This window comes from Onychostoma macrolepis, chromosome 07 (genome assembly GCF_012432095.1).
Source record: "Onychostoma macrolepis isolate SWU-2019 chromosome 07, ASM1243209v1, whole genome shotgun sequence".
In the NCBI taxonomy this organism is placed as follows: domain Eukaryota; kingdom Metazoa; phylum Chordata; class Actinopteri; order Cypriniformes; family Cyprinidae; genus Onychostoma; species Onychostoma macrolepis.
Genome location: NC_081161.1, coordinates 14262732 through 14289628, shown reverse-complemented (window position 1 = coordinate 14289628; position 26897 = coordinate 14262732). Strand labels below are relative to the sequence as shown.

The following is a 26897-nucleotide window of genomic DNA, read 5'->3' as shown; positions in this document are numbered from 1 at the left end:
TCTCTCACAGTGGACATGCACCTACGATGACAATTTCAGACCCCTCCATGATTTCTAAGTGGGAGATCTTGCAAAATAGCAGGGTGTTCAAATACTTATTTTCCTCACTGTATATATATATGTGTGTATAGGTATGTATGTATATATAGAATATGTATATATGTGTGTGTGTATATATGTATATGTATATGTATATATATATATATATATATATATGACGACCCTGGACCACAAAACCAGTCTTAAGTCGCTGGGGTATATTTGTAGCAATAACCAAAAATACATTGTATGGGTCAAAATTATCGATTTTTTTTTTATGCCAAAAATCATTAGGATATTAAGGAAAGATCATGTTCCATGGAAGATATTTAGTAAATTTCTTACCGTAAATATATCAAAACTTCATTTTTGATTAGTAATATGCATGGCTAAGAACTTCATTTGGACAACTTTAAAGGTGATTTTCTCAATATTTTGATTTTTTCTTTTTTTCTTTTGCACCCTCAAATTTCAGATATTCAAATAGTTGTATCTCGGCCAAATATTGTCCTATCCTAACAAACCAAAATACATCAATGGAAAGCTTATTTATTCAGCTTTCAGATTATGTATAAATCTCAATTTCGAAAAATTGACACTTAAGACTGGTTATGTGGTCTAGGGTCACACATACACACATATATATATATATATATATATATCACTAATATATAAATAGAGCTTTCAAAAATAGTGTGTTAACGCAGGCAATTAATTTTTCTAGTTTAACAGCATTAAAATATTTAACACAATTAACGTGGGGCGGGGCCCACTCACAACTGCTGCTTCTGTCTCTTTTTCTTGACAAGAATTGCATTTACTTAGACACAGAACGTCTTTACGACAACATCAAACAGGACATTTTTCAGATGTGCACTCCAACTTCACCTCAGCATCAGGCGCTAGTCAAATGAATGTGGAAATGGTACGGGTGATGAGGCAGCTTCAGTAGTACATCAGTGAACTGCGGTTAGATGAGATTTTGTTAGGCTGTATGTCAGTAAAAACTAATTTTTCTGTCCTGTCAGCTGTTACACTGTGCTCATAGTGTGTGCTCTTCAATTACACGCACAAATACGGCGGCGTGCACTGTAGCCTGTATCATTGCATATTAAAGCGAGCGTGTGTTAGATCCATATCACGTTCAGTAGTGGCAGCTCTTAAAGTAATACCAGCAAAATAACCTAATAACCACATCTGTGATGTCTGTTAATCAAAAAAACAAAAGAAAAAGGAGGAAAGTTTTAAGGATCCATCTACAGTTGAAATCAAAAGTTTACATACACCTTGCAGAATCTGAAAAATGTTAATTATTTTACCAAAATAAGAGGGATCATACAAAATGCATGTTATTGTTTATTTAGTACTGACCTGAATAAGATATTTCACATAAAAGATGTTTACATGTAGTCCACAAGAGACAATAATAGATTAATTTATAAAAAAATGACCCCGTTCAAAGGTTTACATACTGTACACTTGATTCTTAATACTTTATTGTTACCTGAAAGATCCAGAGCTGTTTTTTGTTTAGTGAGCATCAGTGAGTGTTTGAACCTTCTGTAATAGTTGCATATGAGTCCCTCAGTGTGAAAAGATAGATCTCAAAATCATACAGTCATGTTGGAGAGGGTTCAAATACTCATACATGCTGGAAAACCAAAGAATTTGTGGGACTTGAAGGATTTTTCTGAAGAACAGCAGGCAGTTTAACTGTTCAGGAAAAAAAAGGGACTCATGGACAACTATCACTAAACAAAAAAATACAGCTGTGGATCATTCAGGTAACAACACAGTATTAAGAATCAAGTGTACACTGTTAAACATTTCTGTAATTTCTACAGTTATTTACTGTATATCACCCAGTATAGTACTGCAAATTTCCTTTACAGTAAATAACTGTAATATCCCTTTGCATCATGGGAATTTTCTGTGATGTCAAACCCCACATACAGAGACTTACTGTATTTTTGTTGTATACTACTGTATTTGCCGTAATAGCCTCTTTGGTGCCATTTTATTGAGGTTGTTTTATTTTCCTCATTTCTTATATTTGGATTGACTTGATTTGCCCTACAACGCTGCAACAACTTGGGACTGACTACACTGGATGTGTTACATTGCTTGTAATGATTGGAAAATTTGTTTGTCCTTCATGTCAGACACAGCGCGAGCGCTTGGAGCACTGTATGTCAGAAATATAACGGGGCATCACTTTACTGTCAGCATCCACTGTAGATAGTATAATGGGTTCTATATTGTCTTTTCGAGTCGCGCCGTGCCACTCGCGTCCGAGGAAGACACGGATCCAGTTTTGCCTGGGGATGAACCCGCGAGAGTGGAAGAGTTCCGGAGAATGTCGGTGCACCTTACGAGGGAATAAGACCTGCAAGCAAGGTAAAAATATGTGTACGTTTGTCTGTGTGTTTTTAATTAACATTTTGTGAGAACCTCTAGTAAATTACAAGCTATTTGTTTAGTTGTCTATTGAGAATCATAGGAGAATATGATCTCTATTTGGAAAAAGAAAAAAAAGAAGTGATAAATTTATCCAGAATTGTGCATATTCCTATGTTTGACTGACTGTTTCTCCCATGGCAGTGACAGGCAAATGTAACTCTCTCTCTCTCTCTCCCCCCCCATACCATTTACAATTTTTATATATAGTGAAAAAAATCCATTATAAAACACTCGTGCATTTAAGCCAAATACAAGCTGAAATGACTCTCCGCAATCTCTGATCTATGATTTTCTTTGTATTAGAGCTGTTTTAAACTTACTGTTTGAACACGTTCGTTTACTGGATCCTTGGACTGAAAAGTTTACAGGAGTTTACCAGTTTAAAAAATATCTGATCGCAAAAACCTGGTCCATTTGATTTTTCTTTTCATATTATAATGTACTGATTCATTAGAAATCAATAATTAATTATTATTTTGACACTTTGCGCGCTTCCCATGACTCTCACGCCCCAGACCGACTCTGCTTGCATTCACATGATTTGTCGAGATGAGAGGTAATTCACGGTGCCCCCTCCTGGGTAGTCCGATTTTTATAGTATCATTTCTAATTACCCTGACACTTACGCTCTGACTCTGAGCAATAAAGATTAAAATATAAAAGTGCTGGTAATGCGTAACGCAGTGTCCGTCACATTTCGAGCACTGGTTCTGTTATTAAAGAGTGTTCACTTTGGCTGACGTCTTCATTCGAAGTTGTTGTTGTTAAAGAGGCAGCATCTCTGTCAGCATCTTGTCTCGGGACAAAGCAGGCGCAGGCGCAATCATCAATCATGTTTAAAGGGAAGCCGGTGCGTCCTGACCGCATCACTGTCTTTACTGGGTGTTTTTAGGGAATACTTGCATTTATTCACAGACAATTTGATTAGCAAATCATGTGGTGGACTGTCATTATTTTGGCTAATGCGAGACACCACTGAATGCGCATCAGAGGATACACTGTAAAAAAAAAACAAGTTGAGCCAACTTAAAATTTTAAGGCAACCAGCTTCAGCAGATTTTTGAGTATTCTCAACTTGTAGTTTTAAGTTTATACAACAAAAATGTGAGAATCTCCCACAAAAATAAGTTGAGCAAAAATCTCAAAAATCTGCTGAAGCTGGTAAAAACATTTTTTAAGTTCGCTCAACATTTTTATTTTTTTTACAGTGTATCTAGAAGTAGGTATAGGCTACGCAAAGCCGACTGATAAGCCGTATACCTGAATATACCCTGCACTACACAACTGAGACTGACAAAACCATGCATCAACAGATTCTTAGCTCATTGACAAATATCTGATCTTGTAAGATGTTCTCCCTTTACACAGAGCACTGTACGCGTGATCGCCAAATTGAAAGTCAAAGTGAAAGGCGCAAGCGCTCATTCAAAAGGATTTCAATTCCACGCATATTGATAGCGGCTCCCTGATGCGCGAAAATACAGTATTAGCACGTATGTGGGTGTGGGCGGTAAGAAAACGAAAAAGTATATGAACCTCAATTGAATATCACAACAATTTTGTGATTGGCTGTTATGTGTGGGGCCAGGGTGGGCCAAGCTTCCCCGTGGAGCAGGGCCTGTATATCGCATGCGATATTTAATGCGCGTCTTGTCAGTAAAGCCGGTTCTGTAATCAGTGGTAATTTCCATCACGTGTGTGATTTCACATGGAGCAGCATTTACTACACAGAGCCGTTGTTCACTGACAAGATGCGCATTAAATATCGGAGTGTCTATTTACACGAAGTACAAATAGCCCGCCTTGATGGCAGAGGCTATTTACACTAACTCCGCCCACCAACGTGTGATTGGGATGGTTTTTTCTTTCTTTTTTTTTTCTTTTTTTTTATGCGCTTCATTGATTCAGTGCCACAAGAACAAGAGGTATTACACATCCACATAATCAAATTAACATTAGCTGCCAGAGAAAGAGAGAAAAAAAAAGGAAAAAGAAAAAAAAGAAAGAAAATTACATAAATTCCAATGCTTTCAGAGCATTACATGTTTTCAGTGATTTTTTGTTTTTTGTTTGTTCCAAGAGATTTAAATATAATTTAAAGTCATTTATAAAATGTGCAAAATTTGGTTTACATTGAGCCCACTTCTTTTTATGTAGGCCTATATGGAATTTTCCTAACAAAATAAACGCATGTATAATATGTTGTTCTTTACAATTCAAATTTTATTTTTCTGTATAAAAAAGAACATCAAATATACAAATTCCTATCATACACTCCATTTTTCTGTTAATATAAAATTCCAAATCCTTCCAAAATAATCTTGAGTAAAAACCCAAAATAGTTTATTTTTCTTTACCACAAAATTCACAGGAATACGAAATATTAAGCTTAAATCTTTCCAAAACATGCTAAGCAGGATAAATTCTATGAAGTATTCTGTAAGACACTTCCTTAATTTTGTTATTGATACAAAATTTATTTGGCAGTTTCCATGCTTTAACCCAAGAGATATTACCGAATAAAGAAGACCAAAAAAATATTGCTGCCGGTAAGGACACAGAACAAAGAGCATTCCTTATAATCTACACTGCTACACTGTTGTTTTAAAACATCAACATTTTCAATGAAAATGTTTCCACAATGATTAACCATGCTGATTTCTTCTGAGTTACAGTTTTTAAAAAAAAAAAAGTAACACCACACTCTTTGGAATTGCGTCAAAAACAATAGCAAATTCTCTTGGTTTAACTGGTAATTGAAATTTCTGATGAAATTTAGTATATGACAACAAGTACACATGGGAATTAACTAACTGTCTTACTAAAAGAATACCTTCCTTGAACCAAGTATGATAGAATAAATATTTGTTTTTAAATAATATGTCCTTCTTATTCCATATGAAATAGTTGTGGGGTGAAAAATTGTGCTTATACACCAATTTCCAATTTGTCAACAAAAAAATTACATTTCAACAAAAAGTCTATGCCTCCAAGAGTATTAAATATATAATTAGGAAATGCATTCCAAGGACTTTCTCTATTCTTCATAAACTCTATCAACCATTTAATTTTAAAAGTGTCATTGAGAGTATAGGATTACAAATTACCTCCTTTTTTAAATAATGTGTTTTTTTCCTCCAAATAAAGTTATAAAGAATCTGATCTAAATCTTTAATAGTCTTGGGAGGCACCTCTAACGATAATGACGTATAGACAGATCTAGATATACCTTCCGCCTTTGACAATAATACCCTCCCAAATAATGAGATGTCCCTCATTAACCTCAAATTAAATTTCTTTTTAGTTTTCTCAATAATTGGTTGGGATGGTCAACATTACAAAAGACTATTAACTGTCGTCAGCTCCGGTGGCGCAGATGGTAAAATGTGTGTCATACACATTTTAAAGCAATCGACGCAGGTTCGATTCAGCCTTTTGGCAAACTTTTTTTTCCCTCCATTTTCAAATTTCAAATCACATCAGAAAAGCATTTATTTTCAATAAAAATGAAGGAAATAACCAAAAAGTTGAAAATAAAGTATCGGGTAGGGTTAGGGAGGGCTTTGTCCCAATAAGGTGGCATCCATTTAATAATTTGAATTAAAATTAGTGCAAATAGCCGCTGCCATTAAAAATTGCATGCAATATATCGTGCAGCCCTAAGCGACTTTTGTCAGCTTATTGAATTAAGTTACCGAATTAAAATAATTTTTAAGGAGCAAGCTTATCTTATATTAACATTAAGTTAACTAATGTGAAATTTAGTTCAGGTGTTACTAGTTAATGTTGGCCAGTAGCCTATTGAGAAAATACAGTTGTATGTTAGCTAGGTTAAACAAGTTTTATGGCTAGCTGCCTGTCTAGTTTTAGAATTAGTTTGTTATAGTTTTTAATAGAATTTAAGATTTACTGCATTTTGTGTGTGTGTGTGTGTTTTAAAGGCAACTGCAATGAAGTATCAAGAAAGACATGAGCATGCCAGCCACCCTGAGACTGATAATTCATGGTAAGAGAACAACTATGGTTTTGAGAGGTTTGTGTATTCTATATGGGTTTTACCTTTTAAAAGTGTGTCTTTTCTACTTCGTTTTTTAGAGAAGACATTTCTGTCACTAACAAAGTGGATGGTGATCAAAGGTGGTGGCCATGTTTTGGAGCAGCATCTGGGTTTTGCAGATGGCTGTGTATTTTTGTGAGGATAAATCCAGAGGATACAACATAATGCACTGCAAAATGTCATAAGACAGGAGAAATGATGAAGATGCACTGTTCCAGCATTGGAAGACTGTATTTTTAAGTGTTACACATGCAATGTTTTAAATAAAGAATTTGATATTTTGGAATTGTGTCTGTTTTAATTGAATGCCCGTAGTATATGTAAACTTCTGAACGGGGTCATTTTTATACATTCAACTATTATTTTCTCTTGTGGACTCTATGTAAACATATTTTATGTCAAATATCTTATTTAGGTCAGTACTAAATAAACAATAACATGCATTTTGTATGATCCCTCTTATTTTGGTAAAATAATTAACATTTTACAGATTCTGCAAGGTAAAGGTAAACTTTTGACTTCAACTGAATGTGAATTTAGTGTTTGATAACTTTATTACATTTCTGTATATTTCCTACTTGCTGAAGGGCACAGGTATGACATAATGGGTTTATTTGAAGATTGTTTCAAATTTACTTAAATTATGTAATAAATGTTATTTTTTAAAGTCTAATACATGTTAAAAAATGATAGCTCTCAGTTATACTGTAATGTTGAATGGCTATAGTCAATGGTTAAATATTAGGGAAAAAAGAACAATTTCCTAGAGACATCAGTAGTATTGATATCAGTGATATTCGCCTTCAGTCATGAATAAGATGACATTAAACAAATATTTAAAAATGTAATACAAATGTGTGTGTGTGTGTGTAAAATAAAGAATTATAATTATAAAATAAAGAATACAGCTGGTAAACTGTCTAAATTATTACACCATTGGCAGTTATTGTGTATGTATGTTTATATATTTGTGTGTTCATATTTATACGTAACAACATGTACAAAATGTTCTGTTATAGAGAGGAGAGTGAGAGTGTTTTGACGTTGAAGGGTCTCACTCCAACTGGCATGCTACCCAGTGGCGTTCTGTCTGGAGGCAAAGAGAAACTCCAGAATGGTGAGATACACACACACAGGTCTTGTGGTCAGGAATATGTAAATCACTTAAAGCTAACTCTGAGATCATATCTCTTGGCTGATAATTTTACAGTATTAACCAGCACATTTTTATACAATTTAATTTTAATTTGTTCTGTTACAGACTGATAGTAGATTTCCCAAGTTAGTGTTTTCAGACTTAGAACAACCTTAACACATACAGATGCATCTCAATAAATTAGAATGTCGTGGAAAAGTTCATTTATTTCAGTAATTCAACTCAAATTGTGAAACTCGTGTGTTAAATAAATTCAGTGCACACAGACTGAAGCAGTTGAAGTCTTTGGTTCTTTTAATTGTGATGATTTCCTGTTCCTTTGCGGCTTTCCTGTAGCTCAAATAGTAGCGCATGGCGCTAGCAACGCCAAGATCATGGGTTCAATTCCCAGGGAAAGCAAGAGCTGATAAAATGTAAAAACTGTAACTTGAATGCAATGTAAGTCGCTTTGGATAAAAGCGTCTGCTAAATGCATGAATGTAAATGTAAATGATTTTGGCTCACATTTAACAAAAACCCACCAATTCACTATCTTAACAAATTAGAATACTTCATAAGACCAATAAAAAAAAAACATTTTTAGTGAATAGTTGGCCTTCTGGAAAGTATGTTAATTTACTGTATATGTACTCAATACTTGGTAGGGGCTCCTTTTGCTTTAATTACTGCCTCAATTCGGCGTGGCATGGAGGTGATCAGTTTGTGGCACTGCTGAGGTGGTATGGAAGCCCAGGTTTCTTTGATAGCAGCCTTCAGGTCATCTGCATTGTTGGGTCTGGTGTCTCTCATCTTCCTCTTGACAATAGGTCAGGCGAGTTTGCTGGCCAATCAAGCACAGTAACACCATGGTCATTGAACCAGCTTTTGGTACCTTTGGCAGTGTGGGCAGGTGCCAAATCCTGCTGGAAAATGAAATCAGCATCTCCATAAAGCTTGTCAGCAGAAGGAAGCATGAAGTGCTCTAAAATTTCCTGGTAGATGGCTGCGTTGACTGCGGACTTCAGTAAACACAGTGGACCAACACCAGCAGATGACATGGCAGCCCAAATCATCACTGATTGTGGAAACTTCACACTGGACTTCAAGCAACATGGATTCTGTGCCTCTCCACTCTTCCTTCAGACTCTGGGACCTTGATTTCCAAATGAAATGCAAAATTTACTTTCATCTGAAAAGAGGACTTTGGACCACTGAGCAACAGTCCAGTTCTTTTTCTCCACAGCCCAGGTAAGACGCTTCTGACGTTGTCTCTGGTTCAGAAGTGGCTTGGTAGCCCTTTTCCTGAAGACGTCTCAGCGTGGTGACTCTTGATGCACTGACTCCAGCTTCAGCCCACTCCTTGTGAAGCTTTCACAAGTGTTTGAATCAGCTTTGCTTGACAGTATTCTCAATTTTGCAGTCACCCCTGTTGCTTGTGCACCTTTTCCTACCCAAATTCGTCCTTCCAGTCAACTTTGCATTTAATATGCTTTGATACAGCACTCTGTACACAGCCACAGCTTTCAGTAATGACCCTCTGTGACTTACCCTCTTTGTGGAGAGCGTCAATGTTCGTCTTCTGGATCATTGCCAAGTCATCAGTCTTCTCCATTATTGTGGTTTCAAAGAACAAGAGATACCCGGAATTTATGCTGTAGGGATGGTCATTAATTGAAACTCAAATGTAAATATTCTAATATTTTGAGATACTGATTTTTGACTTTCATGAGCTGTAAGCTCTAATCATCAAAATTAAAACAAAAAAACTTTTGAAATGTTTTACTTTACATGCAATGAATCTAAAATATATGAAAGTTTCACTTTTTGAAATAACTTACAAGAAAAAATGAACTTTTTCACGACATTCTAATTTATTGAGATGCACCTGTACAACTACAAGTGTATCTAATTGATATTTAATTCAGTGTATGCTCTGTCCACCCCCTGGTGGTTGTTTTATGAAACTTATATTATTTCCTCTTTGCTTCCTTTCCTTTGGCTTCTCTCTCTCTCTCTCTCTCTCTCTCTCTGTCTTTTCAATCTTTGTCAAATATTGTCTTCTCTTCATTCTCTTGTCTCCCTAGAAACTGCAGGTATAATCAGTTGTGCAAGTATAATTCAGATCATCTGTTCTTAAGAAACACAGTTTCATTATTTGTCGCCATTTATATAAAGGAGCCCCAAAGGAATGAATACAAATGCTTTTGTTCATGATAGAGTCATGACTCAAGGAACATGCTCTCAGTTTATTTTTAATCTCAGATTCACTGTGTCCAGTATTATTACCACTTTTTGGTGGATAAGATATCAGTAAGGATTAAGGAATCTTAAATATTTCTGAGAATACTATTGCAGGGAAATTGACAACAATTAACATAAGGGCAAAATAGCATTTAGATGTATTGATTGCTTTATAGGAATATATTGTCATGTTAGAATAGAAAAGGGTCTTGTCCAAACTGTTGCTTTAAAATTAGAAGCACATAATTCCCTAGAATATCATTATATGCTTAAACATTAAGATTTGTACTCATGGAAATTACTAAAGTAGTCAAACCTGTTCATTATAAGGGGGTGACCCAATACTTTTGGCAATATAGTATATGTTACAGTCTCTCTGGATGAAAGACTCAGAATGGTTTGTTTCCGTTACTGCCTTCCCTGCAATAGGCCGGAGACTCAGAATGGAGGTTGATCTGCTACTGTCTCACACTTGCGGGGCTCAGACTCAGAATGAGTGTAGCTGTTATTGCCTCTTCCCTCACGGGACTCAGACTCAGTACGGAGGTTTATCTGCTATTGTCTCACCCTTGCAGGCAGGAGACTCAGAACGGGTATCTGTTACAGTCTCTCTGGACGAAAGACTCAGAACTTGTTGATCTGTTAGTATCCCTTCCCTTTCGGGACTCAAAGGGAAGGTACCTTTATCTCTTTCCGATGAGGAGGAGATTGCAATTTGGCGCTTTTCCATTTCCAGGCTGTGACTGGCTGTTTCCATCAGTGGGGGGACACCCTTTTTTCCTCCTGGGGAACTTATTTGCATAGTCCAAACACACATTTAGAAATGTGTCATTAAATTGCATTGTTCACTTACCAAACGTAAGATGTGTGTATTGTAGTTTGCGTCAGTTTAAAGTTTGAGAACATACAGTGCACTCTCAGAAATAAAGGTACAAAAGCTGTCACTGGGGCGGTACCTTTTTAAAAGGTACATGTTTGTACCTAAAGGGTCCATTTTGGTGCCTTAAAGGTACATATTAGTACTTAAAGTGTACATATTTGAACCTAATAGGTACAAAAGTGTACCTTTTGAAAAGGTACCGCCCCAGCATTTGTACCTTTATTTCTGAGAGTGTGGGGGGAAAAATTATTTGATCCCCTGCTGATTTTGTACATTTGCCCACTGACAAAGAAATGATCAGTCTATAATTTTAATGGTATGTTTATTTGAACAGTGAGAGACAGAATAACAACAAAAAAATCCAGAAAAACGTATTTCAAAAAAGTTATAAATTGATTTGCATTTTAATGAGTCAAATAAGTATTTGACCCCTCCGCAAAACATGATTTAGTACTTGGTGGCAAAACCCTTGTTTGCAATCACAGAGGCCAGACGTTTCTTGTAGTTGGCCACCAGGTTTGCACACATCTCAGGAGGGATTTTGTCCCACTAATTAAGGTGTGGACACTGGCTAGGCCACTCCAGGACCTTAATGTGCTGCTTCTTGAACCACTCCTTTGTTGCCTTGCCCGTGTGTTTTGGGTCATTGTCATGCTGGAACATCCATCCACTACCCATTTTCAATGCCCCGGCTGGCTTCAATGCTCTGGCCCTGACGGTACATGGCCTCGTCCATCGTCCCTTTGCTGTTGTGCAGTTGTCCTGTTCTCTTAGCATAAAAACACCCCCAAAGCATAATGTTTCCACCTCCATGTTTGATGGTGGGGATGGTGTTCTTGGGGTCATAGGCAGCATTCCTCTTCTTCCAAACACGGCGAGTTGAGTTGATGCCAAAGAGCTGGATTTTGGTCTCATCTGACCACAACACTTTCACCCAGTTCTCCTCTGAATCATTGGCAAACTTCAGACAGGCCTGTACATGTGCTTTCTTGAGCAGGGGGACCTTGAGGGAACTGACAGATTTCAGTCCTTCACAGCGTAGTGTGTTACCAATTGTTTCCTTGGTGACTATTGTCCAGTGTTTGGCACGTTACTTTAAAAAAGTAATTAGTTACTAGTTACTTCTCACAAATAGTAACTGAGTTAGTAACTGAGTTACATCATTATAAAAGTAACTAATTACCAGATAAAGTAACTATTGCGTTACTTTTTTTTTTTAAATGTTCAAATGTCAAATAACTTTGGATGCCCCCAATATTAAATATGTTAAATTAATGAAATGGACACTAAAGAGAATAAATTATTATTATAAAACATTGTACATTAATCTACACTATGTATCTACTGACACTTATTATCAGTCAGTCAAGCCTTATAATACAATATTATGATAATTTAATATTATATGATGATAGAACTTTAGTAATTAGAATAACCAAGTATGAATGCATATTTATCATCAATATAAAACGCACTAAGGATTAATGAGCTGCTGGGTTCATGAATATTAATCACATTGTCTGCGTTCGCTCAAATTGATTTGCTGAAATCAAAACAGGGACGATAATAGGTGAGCGCCAGCCAATGAGATTGTTGTTTGCGCATTAGTTCCGCCCACTACCAGAGAACCCGGCAGTTCTTAAAAGCTGAAGAATTCCAAAGGAACTCCGTTATTTTGACAGGAAAATACAAGAAAGAATATCGTTTACATGTAGCGCGTCATGCATGTTATGAAAGACTCTCTTGCTCCTTTCTTTGCGTGCGTGTATGTGAGAGAAAGCGAGGCGAGTTGTGCGCTTCACACTAGCGTTTATGGTACGTCAAATACAGTTACACTGCGCATCCATTCAGATGAACTGAAAAATTAAATTCTAATAATATAATATAGTAACGCCACATTTTATTGTCAGTAACGGTAACGGCGTTGTAACGGGGGAAACAGTAATTCGTTTGATTACTCGTTACTGAAAAAAATAATGCCGTTAGTAAAGCCGTTTATTTATAACGCCGTTATTCCCATCACTGCTATTGTCCCAGCTGCCTTGAGATCATTGACAAGATCCTCCCGTGTAGTTTCCTCACCGTTCTCATGATCATTGATACTCCAAGAGGTGAGATTGCTACATGAGATCTTGCATTGAGCCCCAGTCCGAGGTACATTGACAGTTATTTTGTGTTTCTTCCATTTGCAAATAATCGCAACAACCGTTGTCACCTTCTTACCAAGCTGTTTGGCGATGGTCTTGTAGGCCATTCCAGCCTTGTGTAGGTCTACAATCTTGTCCCTGACATCCTTGGACATCTCTTTGGTCTTGGCCATGGTGGAGAGTTTGGAATCTGATTGATTGATTGCTTCTGTGCACAGGTTGTCTTTTATACAGGTAACAAGCTGAGATTAGGAGTGCTTTAAAAGAGTGCTCCTAATCTCAGCTCCTTACCTGTATAAAAGACACCTGGGAGCCAGAAATCTTGCTGATTGATAGGGGATCAAATACTTATTTGACTCATTAAACTTTTTTTTTTAAATGTGTTTTTCTGGATTTTTTGTTGTTATTCTGTCTCTCGCTGTTCAAATAAACTTACCATTAAAATTATAGACTGATCATTTCTATGTCAGTGGGCAAACGTACAAAATCAGAAGGGGATCAATTTTTTTTTTTTTTTTTTTTTCCCACTGTAGTTATGAATGGATTTGGATGGAACTCTGTGATCTCTCTTTGTTTCACCAAAACTTAGGAAACAGTCTCAAGGTGGGTGAAGGGCAGAAACTGCATTTTGACCAATGAGAAGTCCTGTCCTTCCTGGGCTCTGTACCAAAGGTTGTCTTCTTGCCCTGTTGTCCTGGCATCTTTTTCTGATTAGTCCACCAAGATCTGATCAAAATGTAGCAATCGTTTGTCCACTATTGTGGTCAGAGAGGGGCCCCACCATAAACTGGGCCCTTGAATGTGCTGTCCACTACAAAATATCAGGGATAAATTAAAACTTATTTCGCAATATTACTGTTTTTACTGTACACTCTTAAGAAAAATGGTTCTAAACAATACCAGAAAAGGGTTCTTCAGCTTGTAACAATAGCAGAACCCTTTTTGGTGCTATATAGGACCTTAATGGTCTTTTTAATGATAGTTTATTTTCATTAATATTAGTACATTAGTATATTTATATCTTTAATAGCATTATTAATATTATTTGTATATATGATTTATTAATATATTTTTTCACCTCTCTATCTGCCTGGTCTTATATTATCTTGTAGCCTCTATTAGGGTTTTTACATAATAAAACAACAACAATAGCATGTCAATTAGGTACTTTTATTTATTTATTTATTTATTTATTTTTAATGACATGCGAAATTGTAACAAAAAATGACAGTGCTCTAACAAGAGTTATTAGCAGAATACATTAAAGAATGACAATTGACAATGAGCATGAATAAATACACAAAGTAAAACTAAATAAAAACAAAAAATATATGTGATGAAGACCAAGTGAAATATCTTCATATGCCTTTAAGTCCATAGTTATGGTGTGACTGAGTGACAGTTTATCTGCAGATGATGAGGGTGTGGAATGTAATGCCTCTGGAATACACAACTCAGTTTAGAATTACAGTGTGTCCATTTGTTTATGTAAAAAATATTATGTTCACGAAGGCCAAAAGTAGCAAAAAAGGGACAGTATGTGAGCCCTTCACAATCTTAAAAGAAAAAAAAGTGATATAAAGTCATGGGATAGCTTTATAAAACCAAATAATAATTTAAAAAATTCTAACAGTATGGATTATAAATTCAATATCTCTGTTACCTACTTAGTGGAGAAGAAGAGATAAATATCCTCAGCTTAAAAGAGCTGCTCACACTTACATGTGACCAAAAAACTAAAAAGAGAAAAGAACATGTTTGTTTGGAAACCAGTTAAAATTTTAAACTTAAATTTGTATTTAAATTTAAATTTAAGAATGAAATCATTTACTTGTTGAGAGTGTGTTGACAGTCTGTGTAGTTGTATCACTGAACTCCAGAAAATCAGTAATGAAGTGCTTTGACAGTTACAAATTTGAAAAACAAAAGGGCGGGAATAAAGAACCCCAAACTCTAACACAAAGAACCATTTCAGCATAAAAGGGTTCTTCGGGATGCTATGGTTCTAAATACAACCGTTACTACATGTAAAGAACCTTTAAAGAACCATCTTTTTTTAGAGTGTATATTTGATCGAATAAATGCAACCTTGAGCATAAGAGAGTAAACTTACTGACCCCAAACTTTTAAACAGTAGTGTAATTTTATGTTGAAACTGTCCTTTTTTTTCTTTTTTCTTTTTTTTTTTGCTTGATACCTAATACAGTTACTTTTTTATGTCAAACCAATAAATCCATGATTGATAGCCATTGCAGTTGGCATTAGGCAAAGGGGACATTTTCACTCTAGAGAGCATTTTATTTACCACAAATTTAAATAAGCAGAGTGCAGGGTTGGTTACCAGTATTTTTGTTCCAACTTTCCTGAAGAGAAAGACCAAATTTTAATTGTGTATTTTAATTGTGCTGAAGGTTACTTTTGGGAACTAGCATAAAGACAGCATATTTGTGCACTAGCACATGCTAACAGACCTGAACTAAAAACAAAAAGCTGCAGCTGATTTCATCAGCTGATTGATCCTTGTAATCGTTTAATAGGATGGGACTGTCATGATGCTGGACATAGTGAATCAGAAAGGAAAGAATGTTCTTAAAACACACAAAATACATTTTAGGTGCTGTTTTCTCATCATTACACAAAGAGGCATGAACAAATATGTAATTTTCAGCACACTATAAAGTGACACTTTATTGAGGCTTATCGTACATCAGTAATGTCATCCCCTTTTACACTGAATACACAAAACTGACAAACTGTGAATGAAAGAGGGTAATTGAATAATTGCTCTTGTCCTTCTCAAATCAAGGCAGAAATCAAGCTTGCTCTCATCATACTGACATGTTCTGTCCATTACTTTATTTGGCGAGACTTGATGCTATACAGTAATTTCACTGCTTATGTTTTCCTTGAAGTTTAGCTTTATTTTTTAAATACAATGTTTACTTAAACATTACACTATGTTACCCAAATTTGATATGAATGGCCATGTTTGTATGTGGCTAGCTGGTTTAGGAACATGCCAGATGTAGAGTGATGTCAGCAATGTTCTGCTACAGCATTGATAGAATCACAAAAGATGCCCAATCCTTATCTCTACACGTACATCATTGTGCTTCTACTGCAATGTTGTGACCCCCATTACTGCTGAAGTCTTTATGTGTGTGTGTGTGTGTGTGTGTGTGTGTGTGTCTGCGTTGCTGTTTTGTAATTTTTACAGCGTATTCTTGTAGTTTTATATGATTACTTGTGATAATGGTGGTAAGTGTTGAATGTGGATTGTGTTGAAAATAGACAATGCGAGGATGGCGGTTTGTCAGATTCTGTTAGCAGACACAACTTTAATGAAGACCAAAACACACACACACACACACACAGTTGCTGATCCAAGTTGCTGTAAAAATCCTTTATTCCTCTTGCTTTGGTTACCAGTCATGATAAATAATGACATTTAGTTCTCCTGGTACATTATGCAGATTTTAAACTAAAGCAATGAAAGACACAATCACTGATCTCCTTTATATCACTTGGATTGCTTTGACTGACCATTAAGTCTGACGTACTTTCACTTCCTCATTAATTTCCAATTTGTGTCATGACTTTTTGTGTCCCACAACCATTGCTCATAGTGGGAGTCAAATCTGTTTACATGTCATGTTGCTTCATCTGAAACTAACTACCCATTGTTCATACTGCTCTCTCTACCCTCTAATATCCCCCTGTCTTGGCCCCGTAGTGGGCCTAGTGTATTTAATGATATGAAGATGTTGTGTGTCCATTTGGGCTCTTTTTTCTGTTCATCTGACTGAACAAATGTAACATGTTCTGCTCACCTCTCTTACTCGTTTTGCAATTCCCCTCTTCTTCTCTTCAGCTACTATTGAGGCTATAGAGGCAGATGAAGGTAAATAGGTACACGGCTCCTTCCCCTCTTTCTGTTGCATTTGTGCAACAGTTAAAGGGTTCCACAGGGTTCATCCATGTCCACGTAGTTTGTGTAGTGTGTTGAGTGTTTGGTCAGATTACACTGTGCTGTTAGTGTGCTGAGCAGAAGTAAGAAAAAGAAAAGACAAATCACACACACACAAACAAACACACAAACTATGATTGTTTTAAGGGGATCAAAGAGTTTTGGACAAACTATATTTACTCAATGGAGCTATGACCAATTAACTCTGGGTAACATAATGCAGAGAGAATGCACAATAGTCATATTTCAAACACACGATGTGCCAGTAGACAATTTCATTGTATTTACAATAAGAATGTATTTTCTGCAAACATACAGAGTGCTTATTTGTGGCACAAACACCAAGTCCTATTAATGCAAAATAGTGTTTTCATCATCCTAAAACTGCCTGGACCCCTTTAAAACAATAAGATGATGTAGTTGTCCTTTGTTCTTGCACACATTTTTCCATTTAAATTGCTTAATATTAGCTCTAAACTCAAAACACACACATACATTTGTGGGTCTCCCTTGGTTAAAAAGAATGAAAATCTCAGCAAGAACAATGTCAGCTGCTTGCCAAATAGCAGGTTTGTAACTGCTATATACAGCCTACGTGTTCTGTGGTTGTTCTTGAACATTTCTCTTAGAGGAAGAGGTGCCAACTGTGTTGATACTCTCGTCCATTATTTTCTTTCACTTTGTGGTTACTCTGTGACTGTTTTGTGTCCTTGTGTTTCTCTTTGTAACACTGCTAATAACCTGTGTCTGCCCTGTGCTATGCAGCAACACAGATCTTGTTCATTGTGCATACAAGGCCCTCTGCTAAATAGCTGGGGAACAAAAAAAAAAAAGATATTTGTATTTCCCTGTAGTTTGCTGCATGTTTAAAACAGGTGTAACATGTGGTTAGCTTAGCACCAAGTTCCTTGTCGGTGTTATATTAGTGTATGTTTATCATCATTCATTTTTGTTTAGCTATTCAGATGATTTCATCCTCTAGCTTCATCCTTGAACTTTTATTTTTGAATGTGGTGCGAAGCTCTGTTCTAGATAGCCAGAGAATGCTCAGGTTTGTGCAGGATATCTTGAAAACATTTTCAGTGAGTGATGCAGGGAACACTACTTCATTCCGAGGCCCTCCAGAACCGAGACCGCCCAGCACTGTCCCAGTAGTCCTACAATTGGTGACCACTGTGGAGATTGTGTTTCACCTTATATATGCTTTATAATACCTTGCTTAAAGTACTGTGCAAAATGTGTTGTCTATGTGACATAGATCTTTTGTGTGTTAATATATTGAGATATATATGATAATACACACACACACACACACACATATATATATATATATATATATATATATATATATATATACATACATATACAGTGCCCTCCAAAAGTATTGGAACAGTAAAGACAAAATTGCTCTGTTGGCTGTGGAGTCAAGACATTTACAAATATGATTAAAAGATGAATATGAGACAAAACTACAGAATGTCACATTTATTATTGGGTGATTCAACACATAGATGTTTTACCAGCTAAGAAGTTCAGCACTTTTAGAGTTCATCCCACTATCTGATGTGAGCACAAGTATTGGAACAGTTGCCTCACAGGTCTTTCTAAGTGATCGGCTGTGTCCTGCTGCATTAATTCTTCAGATATTAAAAGCAGGGAATGTGTCGTATCAGTTATATCCATTACTTCTGCATTCTGAATCTTGCATTCAATGATGACACACACAAACCAGGATGAAGATGAGGGAGCTGACTTTGAGAGAAAAGCAAGCACTTTGGATGCTAAAAGAAAAGAGGAAGTCAATTAGAGCTATAGCAAAAACAAAGGGCATGGAGAAATCAAGAGTTTGGAAACCACCAGCAACCAACAACTACCTGATCGGCTGAGAAAACAACAGTAGTTGATGGCAGACAAATCATAAAAGACGTGTCTGTAAAATCACCAAAAACTCCCAGAAAGCTGGGGTGATGCTCTGACAATCTACTGTCCTCAGGAGACTTATGTTTCAGAACACAGAATTACATATGCTACACAGCAAGATACAAACCTCTGACCAGCTCCAAAAACAGAAAGGCAAGATTAGAGTTTGCAAAAAAGCACAAAGGTGAGACAGAAGAGTTTTGGAACTGTGTTTATGGACTGATGAGACAAAGATGAACCTTTATCGAAGTGATGGGAAAGCAAAAATGTGGAGAAAAAAAGGGAACTGCAATGATCCCAAGCATACAGCCTCATCTGTAAAGCATGGTGGAGGTGGTATCATGGCATGGGCATGCATGGCTGCCTCTGGAACAGGCCCTCTCAACTTTACTGATGACTTACTGTATGATGACAGTAGCAGAATGAATTTGGAAGGGTACAAAACCATCTTGCCTACCAATATTCAAGAAAATGCCACCAGATTCATTGGGAAGTGCTTCATATTGCATCAGGACAATGACCCAAAACACCCTGCCAGTTCAGTCAAGGAATTTATAAGGGCAAAGAAATGGATAGTCTTAGATTGCCAATCTCCAAGATTTAAATCCGACTGAACATGAATTTCACCAGCTGAAGAGGAGAGTAAAGGCAGAAACTCCCCAAAACAAGCAACAATTGGAATTGGTTGCATTAAAGGCTGGGAAAAGTATTTCAAAGGATGAGACCAAGAGTCTCATGGGTCTATGGGTCACAGACTCACTGCTGTGATAGTGCGCAAGGGATCTGCAACTAATTAATAGCTTTTAATAGCTAATCTTTTATATCTGCCTTATGTTCAACTGTCCCAATACTTATGCTCACATCAATGAGTGGGATGAACTCTAAAAGTGCTGTTCTTTTCATTTGGTAAAACATGTATGTGTTGAAACGGCTAATAATAAAATGTGACATTCTGTAGTTTTGTCTCATATTCATCTTTTCATCATATTTGCAAATGTCTCGACTCAACAGCCAACAGAGCAATTTTGTCTTCACTGTTCCAATACTTTTGGAGGGCACTATATATATACTGTATGTGTGTATATATATATATATATATATGTATGTATGTATGTATGATAAACAGGGCTTGACATTAACACCCGCCAAATGCAAGCGTATTTCAGCTGTGGCGGGTAACATGGTCACTCCCACTAGCCACTTCGGCAGGCTGAATTTTATATATAGTAACAGAGATCGAGATTAATGCTTGTCAACAAGTAGATTTTTTGAAGGGGCAAGTGAAAGACAATTTGACTTGCCTGACCAGACAAAAAACGTGATTAATACATCTAATTAGGGAATCACCAAAATTTCTGCGAGAATGATTCTGATTTTATTACATTTGGTGCAAACAGCAATTTATAGTGGATAATGTACTGACAGTGACAAGGTCATCCAGTTGAGGCTCATGCAGCCTGTCTGTGTGTGAAAGAATCTACATTTATTCATTTGGCAGACATTTATTCATTTGAAAGATGTTTTTATCCAAAGCGACTTACAATTGAAGAATACTACAAGCGATTTACCGTCAGATGGCAATAAACACGAGAACTGCCTGTTATACAAGGTTTCAGTCATTGTTCAAGTGTAGTAAAAGCTAGGACAGGAAGGGTTAAGGATAGTAAGAGAACAGAAAAAGGAATACATTTTTATTTATTATTTTTAGTTAGACGCTCACGGAAAAGATGAGTTTTCAGTTGTTTCTTGAAGATTGTGAAGGATTTGGCTGTCCGGATGGAGTTAGGTAGGTCATTCCACCAACAGGGTATGGTGAAAGAGAACGTCCTGGAGAGAGATTGTGTGCCTCTCTGCAATGGATCCACGAACCGCCGCTTGTTTAAAGACCGCAGGCAGGGATGTAGATGCTTAGAAGAGAGTGGAGGTAGGAGGGTGTGGAGCCCGTGGCTGTTCTGTAGGCAAGCACCAATGACTTGAACTTGATGCGAGCCGCGAATTGTAGCCAGTGCAGAGAGATGAGAAATGGTGTGACATGGGCCCTCTTGGGCTCATTGAAAATGATTCCTGAAATGAAATGAACCCTGCATTTTGAATCTTTTGCAGAGGTCTGATTGTGCATGCTGGGTATCCAGCCAGAAGAGCATTGCAATAGTCCAGCCTAGAAATGACAAGGGCCTGGACGAGAAGCTCTGTTGCATGTTCGGTTAGGAAGGGTCTGATTTTCCTGATGTTGCATAGTGCAAACCTGCATGATCATGCTATTTTTGCAATATCAAAAGGTCAGCTGATCATCAAAGATCTCCCCAAGATTCCTGGCTGAACCCGATGGGATTATTGTTGTTGATGAGCCCAGTTGGATGGTAAACTGGTGCTGTACTGATGGAATGACTGGGAAGATGAGAAGCTCTGTCTTTTCCAGGTTGAGTTGCAGGTAATGTTCTTTCATCCATGCTGAGATGTCCGTCAGGCAGTCTGAGATACGAGCAGGTACCGTTGGATCATCTGGTTGAAATAAAAGGTAGAGCTGCGTGTCATCAGCATAGCCATGGTAGGAAAAACCATGTGCCTGAATGATGGGTCCCAGTGATGTAGTGTATATAGAGAAGAGGAGGGGTCCAAGAACTGATCCCTGAGGAACCCCAGCAACCAGTTGATGTGATTTGGATACCTCTCCTCCCCAAGACACCCTGAAGGACCTACATGTGAGGTAAGACTCAAACCGGTGGAGTGCAGCTCTGGTGATGCTCAGCAATGAGAGGGTGGACAGAAGGATTTGATGATTAACAGTGTCGAATGCAGCAGATAGATCTAGCAGAATGAGAACTGAAGATTTGGACTCAGCTCTTGCACTCTGTAGTGCTTCAGTGACTGAAAGCAAGGCGGTTTCAGTTGAACGGCCACTTTTGAATCCGGATTGGTTATTGTCCAGCAGGTTATTCTGTGAGAGGAAGGAAGACACTTGGTTGAACACAACACATTCAAGTGATTTTGCTATGAACGGGTGGAGAGAGACGGGTCTGTAGCTCTCAACAAATGAGGACAATAGAAGCAATCAAAACCAACAAAAGAGCAACAATATGCAAGCGCTATGACAAGTCTTGGTTAGCCTAACGCAAGTTTTTTTTGTTTGTTTTTTTTAAGAAAACAAGTAGAATAGAAACAAAGAAAGCTAGTGTTAGAGGGTCAGATAGATACAAAGAAGGCTAATTGATACAAAGAAGACAGATAGATAAAATAGAATTGGAATAGAGAGTTCTAGAGTTAGAGAGTCAAATAAAGATAGAAGATATGTGTTTTTAGCCGTTTCTTGAAGATGGCTAAGGACTCAGCTGCTCGGATTGAGTTGGGCAGGTTATTCCAACAGGAGGGAACATTTACATGTACATTTAGTCATTTGGCAGACGCTTTTATCCAAAGCGACTTACAAATGAGGACAATGGAAGCAATCAAAATCAACAAAAGAGCAATATGCAAGTGCTATAACAAGTCTCAGTTAGCCTAACGCAGGGGTTTTCAAACCCGTCCTATGAGTTCAAACATTTTAGACACAGTCAATGCTGTTTGTGCTCGATTTAACTAAAATAATTTCAAACAAAGATCACAGCATTAGTTGCACATGTATGAGCAGCACACGCAATGTTTCGTTACCAAATGATTCAGTGTATCGAGCGAATTATTGATTCAATAACCCATTCATAAAGACAGGTTGGTTCATTCTTGAATGAATCAGCTGTCTGAACGAATCGTTTGAGTGAATGACTCAATGACTCACTCAATAAGACAGTCACTTGCTGCCACCTGCTGGCGGTTTACTTTCATATTAAAAAGTATTTCATATTTGTATTAAAAAAAAAACTTTTAATTTAAAATTGTAATTTAAAAAATAACATTACTTATGCAGCTGTAATTTTGCAGTGTAAATGCATTCATGGCATGCTACATTTGAGCTTCATTACATTTGTCTGTCTAAAAATGCATCTAAATGCCACTTCAGCTGCTTCACTTTATTCTGCTGTGGATCTGTTTTGTTGATTCTGATTTCATTTGTTTGGTAACAGTCCTATAGTCTCATTATATTAACTGTAATTATTAGTAAAATGTAACTATTTAATGTGAAAATTATGCATACATTTAATAAGGTTAATAAAAAGACTGTCTTTTATATAGGCAAATATGACCTGGAAATAAATGTAAGTAAATTTTAGTATGCTGTCATGAACTTATCATATAATCATATAAAATATAATTTCCCAGCAACAAAATTATGGCCGGTGAAAATTCTGAGTGGCTAGTAATTTTGAAAAACCACTCGCCACAGTGGCTGGTGAGCAAAAAAGTTTAATGTCAAGCCCTGATGATAAATATCATACTACTAGTTCTCTGTTACTTCAAGCAGTTAAATTCCAAAATAAACTAGGGAGTGTGTACTTGTTATACCATCTTTCTTTCTTTCTTTCTACCACAGCAATTAAAGGCTTCTCACCTCAGCACAAGATCAACAGCTTTGAGGAGGCTAAAGGGCTGGACCGCATCAACGAGCGAATGCCACCCCGCCGTGATGCCGTGCCCTGTGACGCCAGCCTCAACTCCCTTAATAAGGCTCTGTCATCAGAGACCAACGGTACTGAGGGCAAGGCCTGCAGCGGCAGCGGTAATATCCAGTGATCCCGCACTGTTCCTGCACGGTCGCCGCAGCGATTAAGCCCCTCCATATCTTTTTCCATACCATAGTTGATGGAGGGAAAGGAAAGATTTGGAGTGTAGATTTAGAGAGAAAGAGAAGAAGGACAGGAGAAATAAAGGAGAGAAGAGGTGAGGGGGAGAGCAGCATTTCAAAAATAATTCAGAGTGACACTCACTAGTCTTTGGATATGCCTTTTTTGTTCTTCTTTTTTTTGGCTTAAAAACATGAAAAGTTGTCATCTGTTCACTCTTTTCTGATTGATTTGGGAGGGGGGATGATCTTGATTTCGGCACAGGGAATTACAGCAGGAAAGAGATCTTATGTGAAAAGACCTTTATTTACTGGATATAGGATTTTTTTTTCTCTCTCTTTTTGTGTGTAACTTCTTGCTAACTATTGTACGTTTACAAAAATACAGCACTAAAAATGGACAGAACGTAAAAAAAAATGTTTTTAACAAAAAGGGTGTACAAACTAAGTAAGGACTATTTATTAATACCTTTTTCCTACTCTTATAAACTAGCTCTAGAGTAAATTAGGCAGTCTTAAAAGAATGTTGCAACATTGTTATAATGCCAAAAATGGAATGTTTTATGGTTTTGTACAGATTATGCTTACCTCAGGTTTCTTTGGTGTGTGCTTGGATCCTACTTTCTGTATTATTACAAGCTAGCTTGATGAATATGAATTTTCTTGGAGTTTAAAAACTGGAATTTACTTCTTTTTTTTTTAATACTGTACGTATGTCTTTGTTTTATTTGGGTGGCCTTGGCGTGCATTTATTGTGGCTTGCTGGAAGTTCTGTGAATTTTTTTTTTTTTTTTTTCCTCCCCCTTTTTCAAATATTGAGAATAAACCATATATATGCTAAATCTATGTGTATATATATATGTATATATATATATATATATATATATATATACACATATATATTAAAAAAGAAGAAAAGAAAGAAAAAAAGAATGAGAAGGAAAGTGAGAAAGAAAAATTGATTAATGGAAAATATCTGCCTATGCATGTTTTGTAAGACTTGACTAAGAATATTGAATTACCTTGGCTGCCAAAGCCTGTTTTTACCTGTAGTGTGCTTAGTGGACAAATCCTGAAAATGTACCGCCATTCTTAGCTATAACACTTGGAAAAGCTTCAGGCTTGTTTTGTTATCAAAGCATCTACTTATAATATGGATGAGGAGTCATGATTTTAAACAAATGCTTGTATGTACACCAGTAGTCCGAATTAGCATGTTTAGGTGTTAACTTGAAATAAGTTTGTGGTTCTCTGATGTCAAACTCAAAATGCATGATGCTGTTAGTGTCATACAAGGTTTAGATTTTTTTAAGGTTCCACAGACAAAAGTGTAATTTCCATATTATTATTATTATTAATAATTCTGCTTTGTATGTCAGTTTATTATTGCTAAATACTTTACAAAACACAAACTCCATCAATGTTTTTTTTTTTTATTGTTTTTTTTTTATTATTATTATTATTATTATTAACAAATGCTTAAGTGCCCAAGTAATTCACTACACAAAACGAAGCCTTGCTTTTATAATTTTACTTCTGAACTGTTGGCAGATGACGCATGCACTCGCAGCTATGAAAAGGTATTTTATATTACTGTTAAATAAAATGTGCATGAAATTCAGTTTCTCAACTTTTTTTTCTCTCAAGCAAGGGCTTGTGTGAGTATAGTTGGAATGAACAGCTTATGATTGTGAACTTTTGCCATGAAAGCATTTCTGTGATTTGCAAAAACCTAACCTTTCGCTGGAGAATAAGAATGGGGGGGAAATCGTATTATGAAATAAATGTTTTTCTCTAACACACATTGGCCACAATTAATCATACCCTTTATTCAATACTTTTTGCAAACTCATTTTGCAGCTCTGAGTCTTCACCTATAATGCCTGAAGAGTTTGGAAAACATCTGACAAGAGATCAGAGAGCATTCCTTCATCCAGAAGTAGGGGTGCTCCGATCAGGATTTTTGAGGCACATCACCGATCGCCGATCTGAGAAAGCAGTATCTGCTGATACGATCACCGATACCGATCTTTTTAAAGCCTTCCTTTTATCATGTAGAATTATTTATAGTGATGATCCAATCAAGGGGCCTCATTTATAAAGCGTGCGTACGCACAGATTTGATCTTATAGTGTGCGTACGGTTAAATCCACGCCAACGCTCATATTTATAAAAACGGTCTTTGACGTGGAAAAGTGCTTAGCGTCACGTCAGGGTCCGAGCAGACCTACGCACTTTTTATTGTCGGAGTAATGCAGATTTTTTCAAATGTAAGCTGTTCTTGCAGGTCGCTGTTCTAAATTATGATGATTGGTGATATTTTATATGTTAATGATATTAGGAGTCGTTTACGAGGCAGAGAGCTGAAACCATTCAATTGCGCGCAAGTTCAAGATAATTTGCAATTCATAGATTTCACATCTGAAAGAAGCGCGTACGCTCGTTTTCTGTTCGTACGTTCATTCTATGAATCGCACGTACGAATTTCTGAGAAACGATCGTAAGATCAAATTTAGGACGGCTTCTGCGCAGCATTTTATAAATGAGACCCAAGATTTTTAGACATTTATTCAGGGCCGCCTGAATTTCATTTTTTAATTTGAGGGCTGCAAGGGAGGGGAAGGGTAAGACCTTTTTTTTTTTTTTTTTTTTGACATTTTTCAAAAATATATATTTATCTCACCTAAATGTTTGACCATGCACTGCATTTTTGTTTTGACAATTTATCTATTATTTTGATTTCAAATCCAATCATCAAATCCAAACACTTATTTAAAATGCTTTTTCAGCATTGTGATTCTTTTTTTACACATTACAGTAATACAATCTTTCATAGATGTGTTTAAACGCAATAAATATAAGAAACACATTATTCAATGCTTTTTACTTTTGCGTTTTCTTCTAGATTTATATATTAAGTTGCTCAAGCAAGTGACAAAACATTTAAACTACTTTTCTTACATTATCACATACATTCTAAATTACAACTTACCATTGACAGAAAAGTCAGCACTACTGCCTTTTCTTTGGTATTTAAGTCTTTTATTGGCAATAATATCATCTATTATTGCCTTGTTTATCTAAAAGTGCTCTTTTCCTTTAAAACTAGCCAATAAGCCATAGCCTATGTGGTGTTGACTGTGAAACACAGTAGACTTTAATTAAATGCATTTATTACTACATTTACTACAATTACTACATTTTCGTGTCAATCCATGTTCCTATTTACTGCAAACAATGCGCTGTCACTTTAATTCAGCGCTTGCGCAGCAAAAATAGACTCAGCGTGAAAACGATCTCTGCACTGCTGCAGACGCACCACTCCTGCAAGTATATG

General features: G+C 36.6%; 1 protein-coding gene and 1 long non-coding RNA gene across 4 annotated transcripts in view; both read left to right on the top strand.

Annotated features, from left to right (window-relative positions):
- The window catches only part of LOC131544242 (protein phosphatase 3 catalytic subunit alpha), a 270987-nt gene extending 244601 nt beyond the window's left edge, over positions 1-26386 (top strand). The window contains exons 12-15 of one of the 3 annotated variants that reach the window (XM_058782317.1): positions 7576-7673; positions 9776-9784; positions 16831-16860; positions 23312-26385. In XM_058782317.1, the coding sequence (XP_058638300.1) occupies positions 7576-7673; positions 9776-9784; positions 16831-16860; positions 23312-23511 (337 nt within the window). In that variant the 3' untranslated portion in view covers positions 23512-26385. Of the gene's footprint in view, positions 1-7575; positions 7674-9775; positions 9785-16830; positions 16861-23311 lie in introns of all 3 variants that reach the window. The other 2 variants (XM_058782316.1, XM_058782315.1) reach the window with 2 other exon arrangements.
- On the top strand, positions 904-7569 carry LOC131544244 (uncharacterized). Its single transcript, XR_009272067.1, has 3 exons — positions 904-2436; positions 6441-6505; positions 6595-7569. It is a non-coding gene; the product is annotated as an uncharacterized LOC131544244 (long non-coding RNA).
- Positions 26387-26897: the final 511 nt, after the last annotated feature.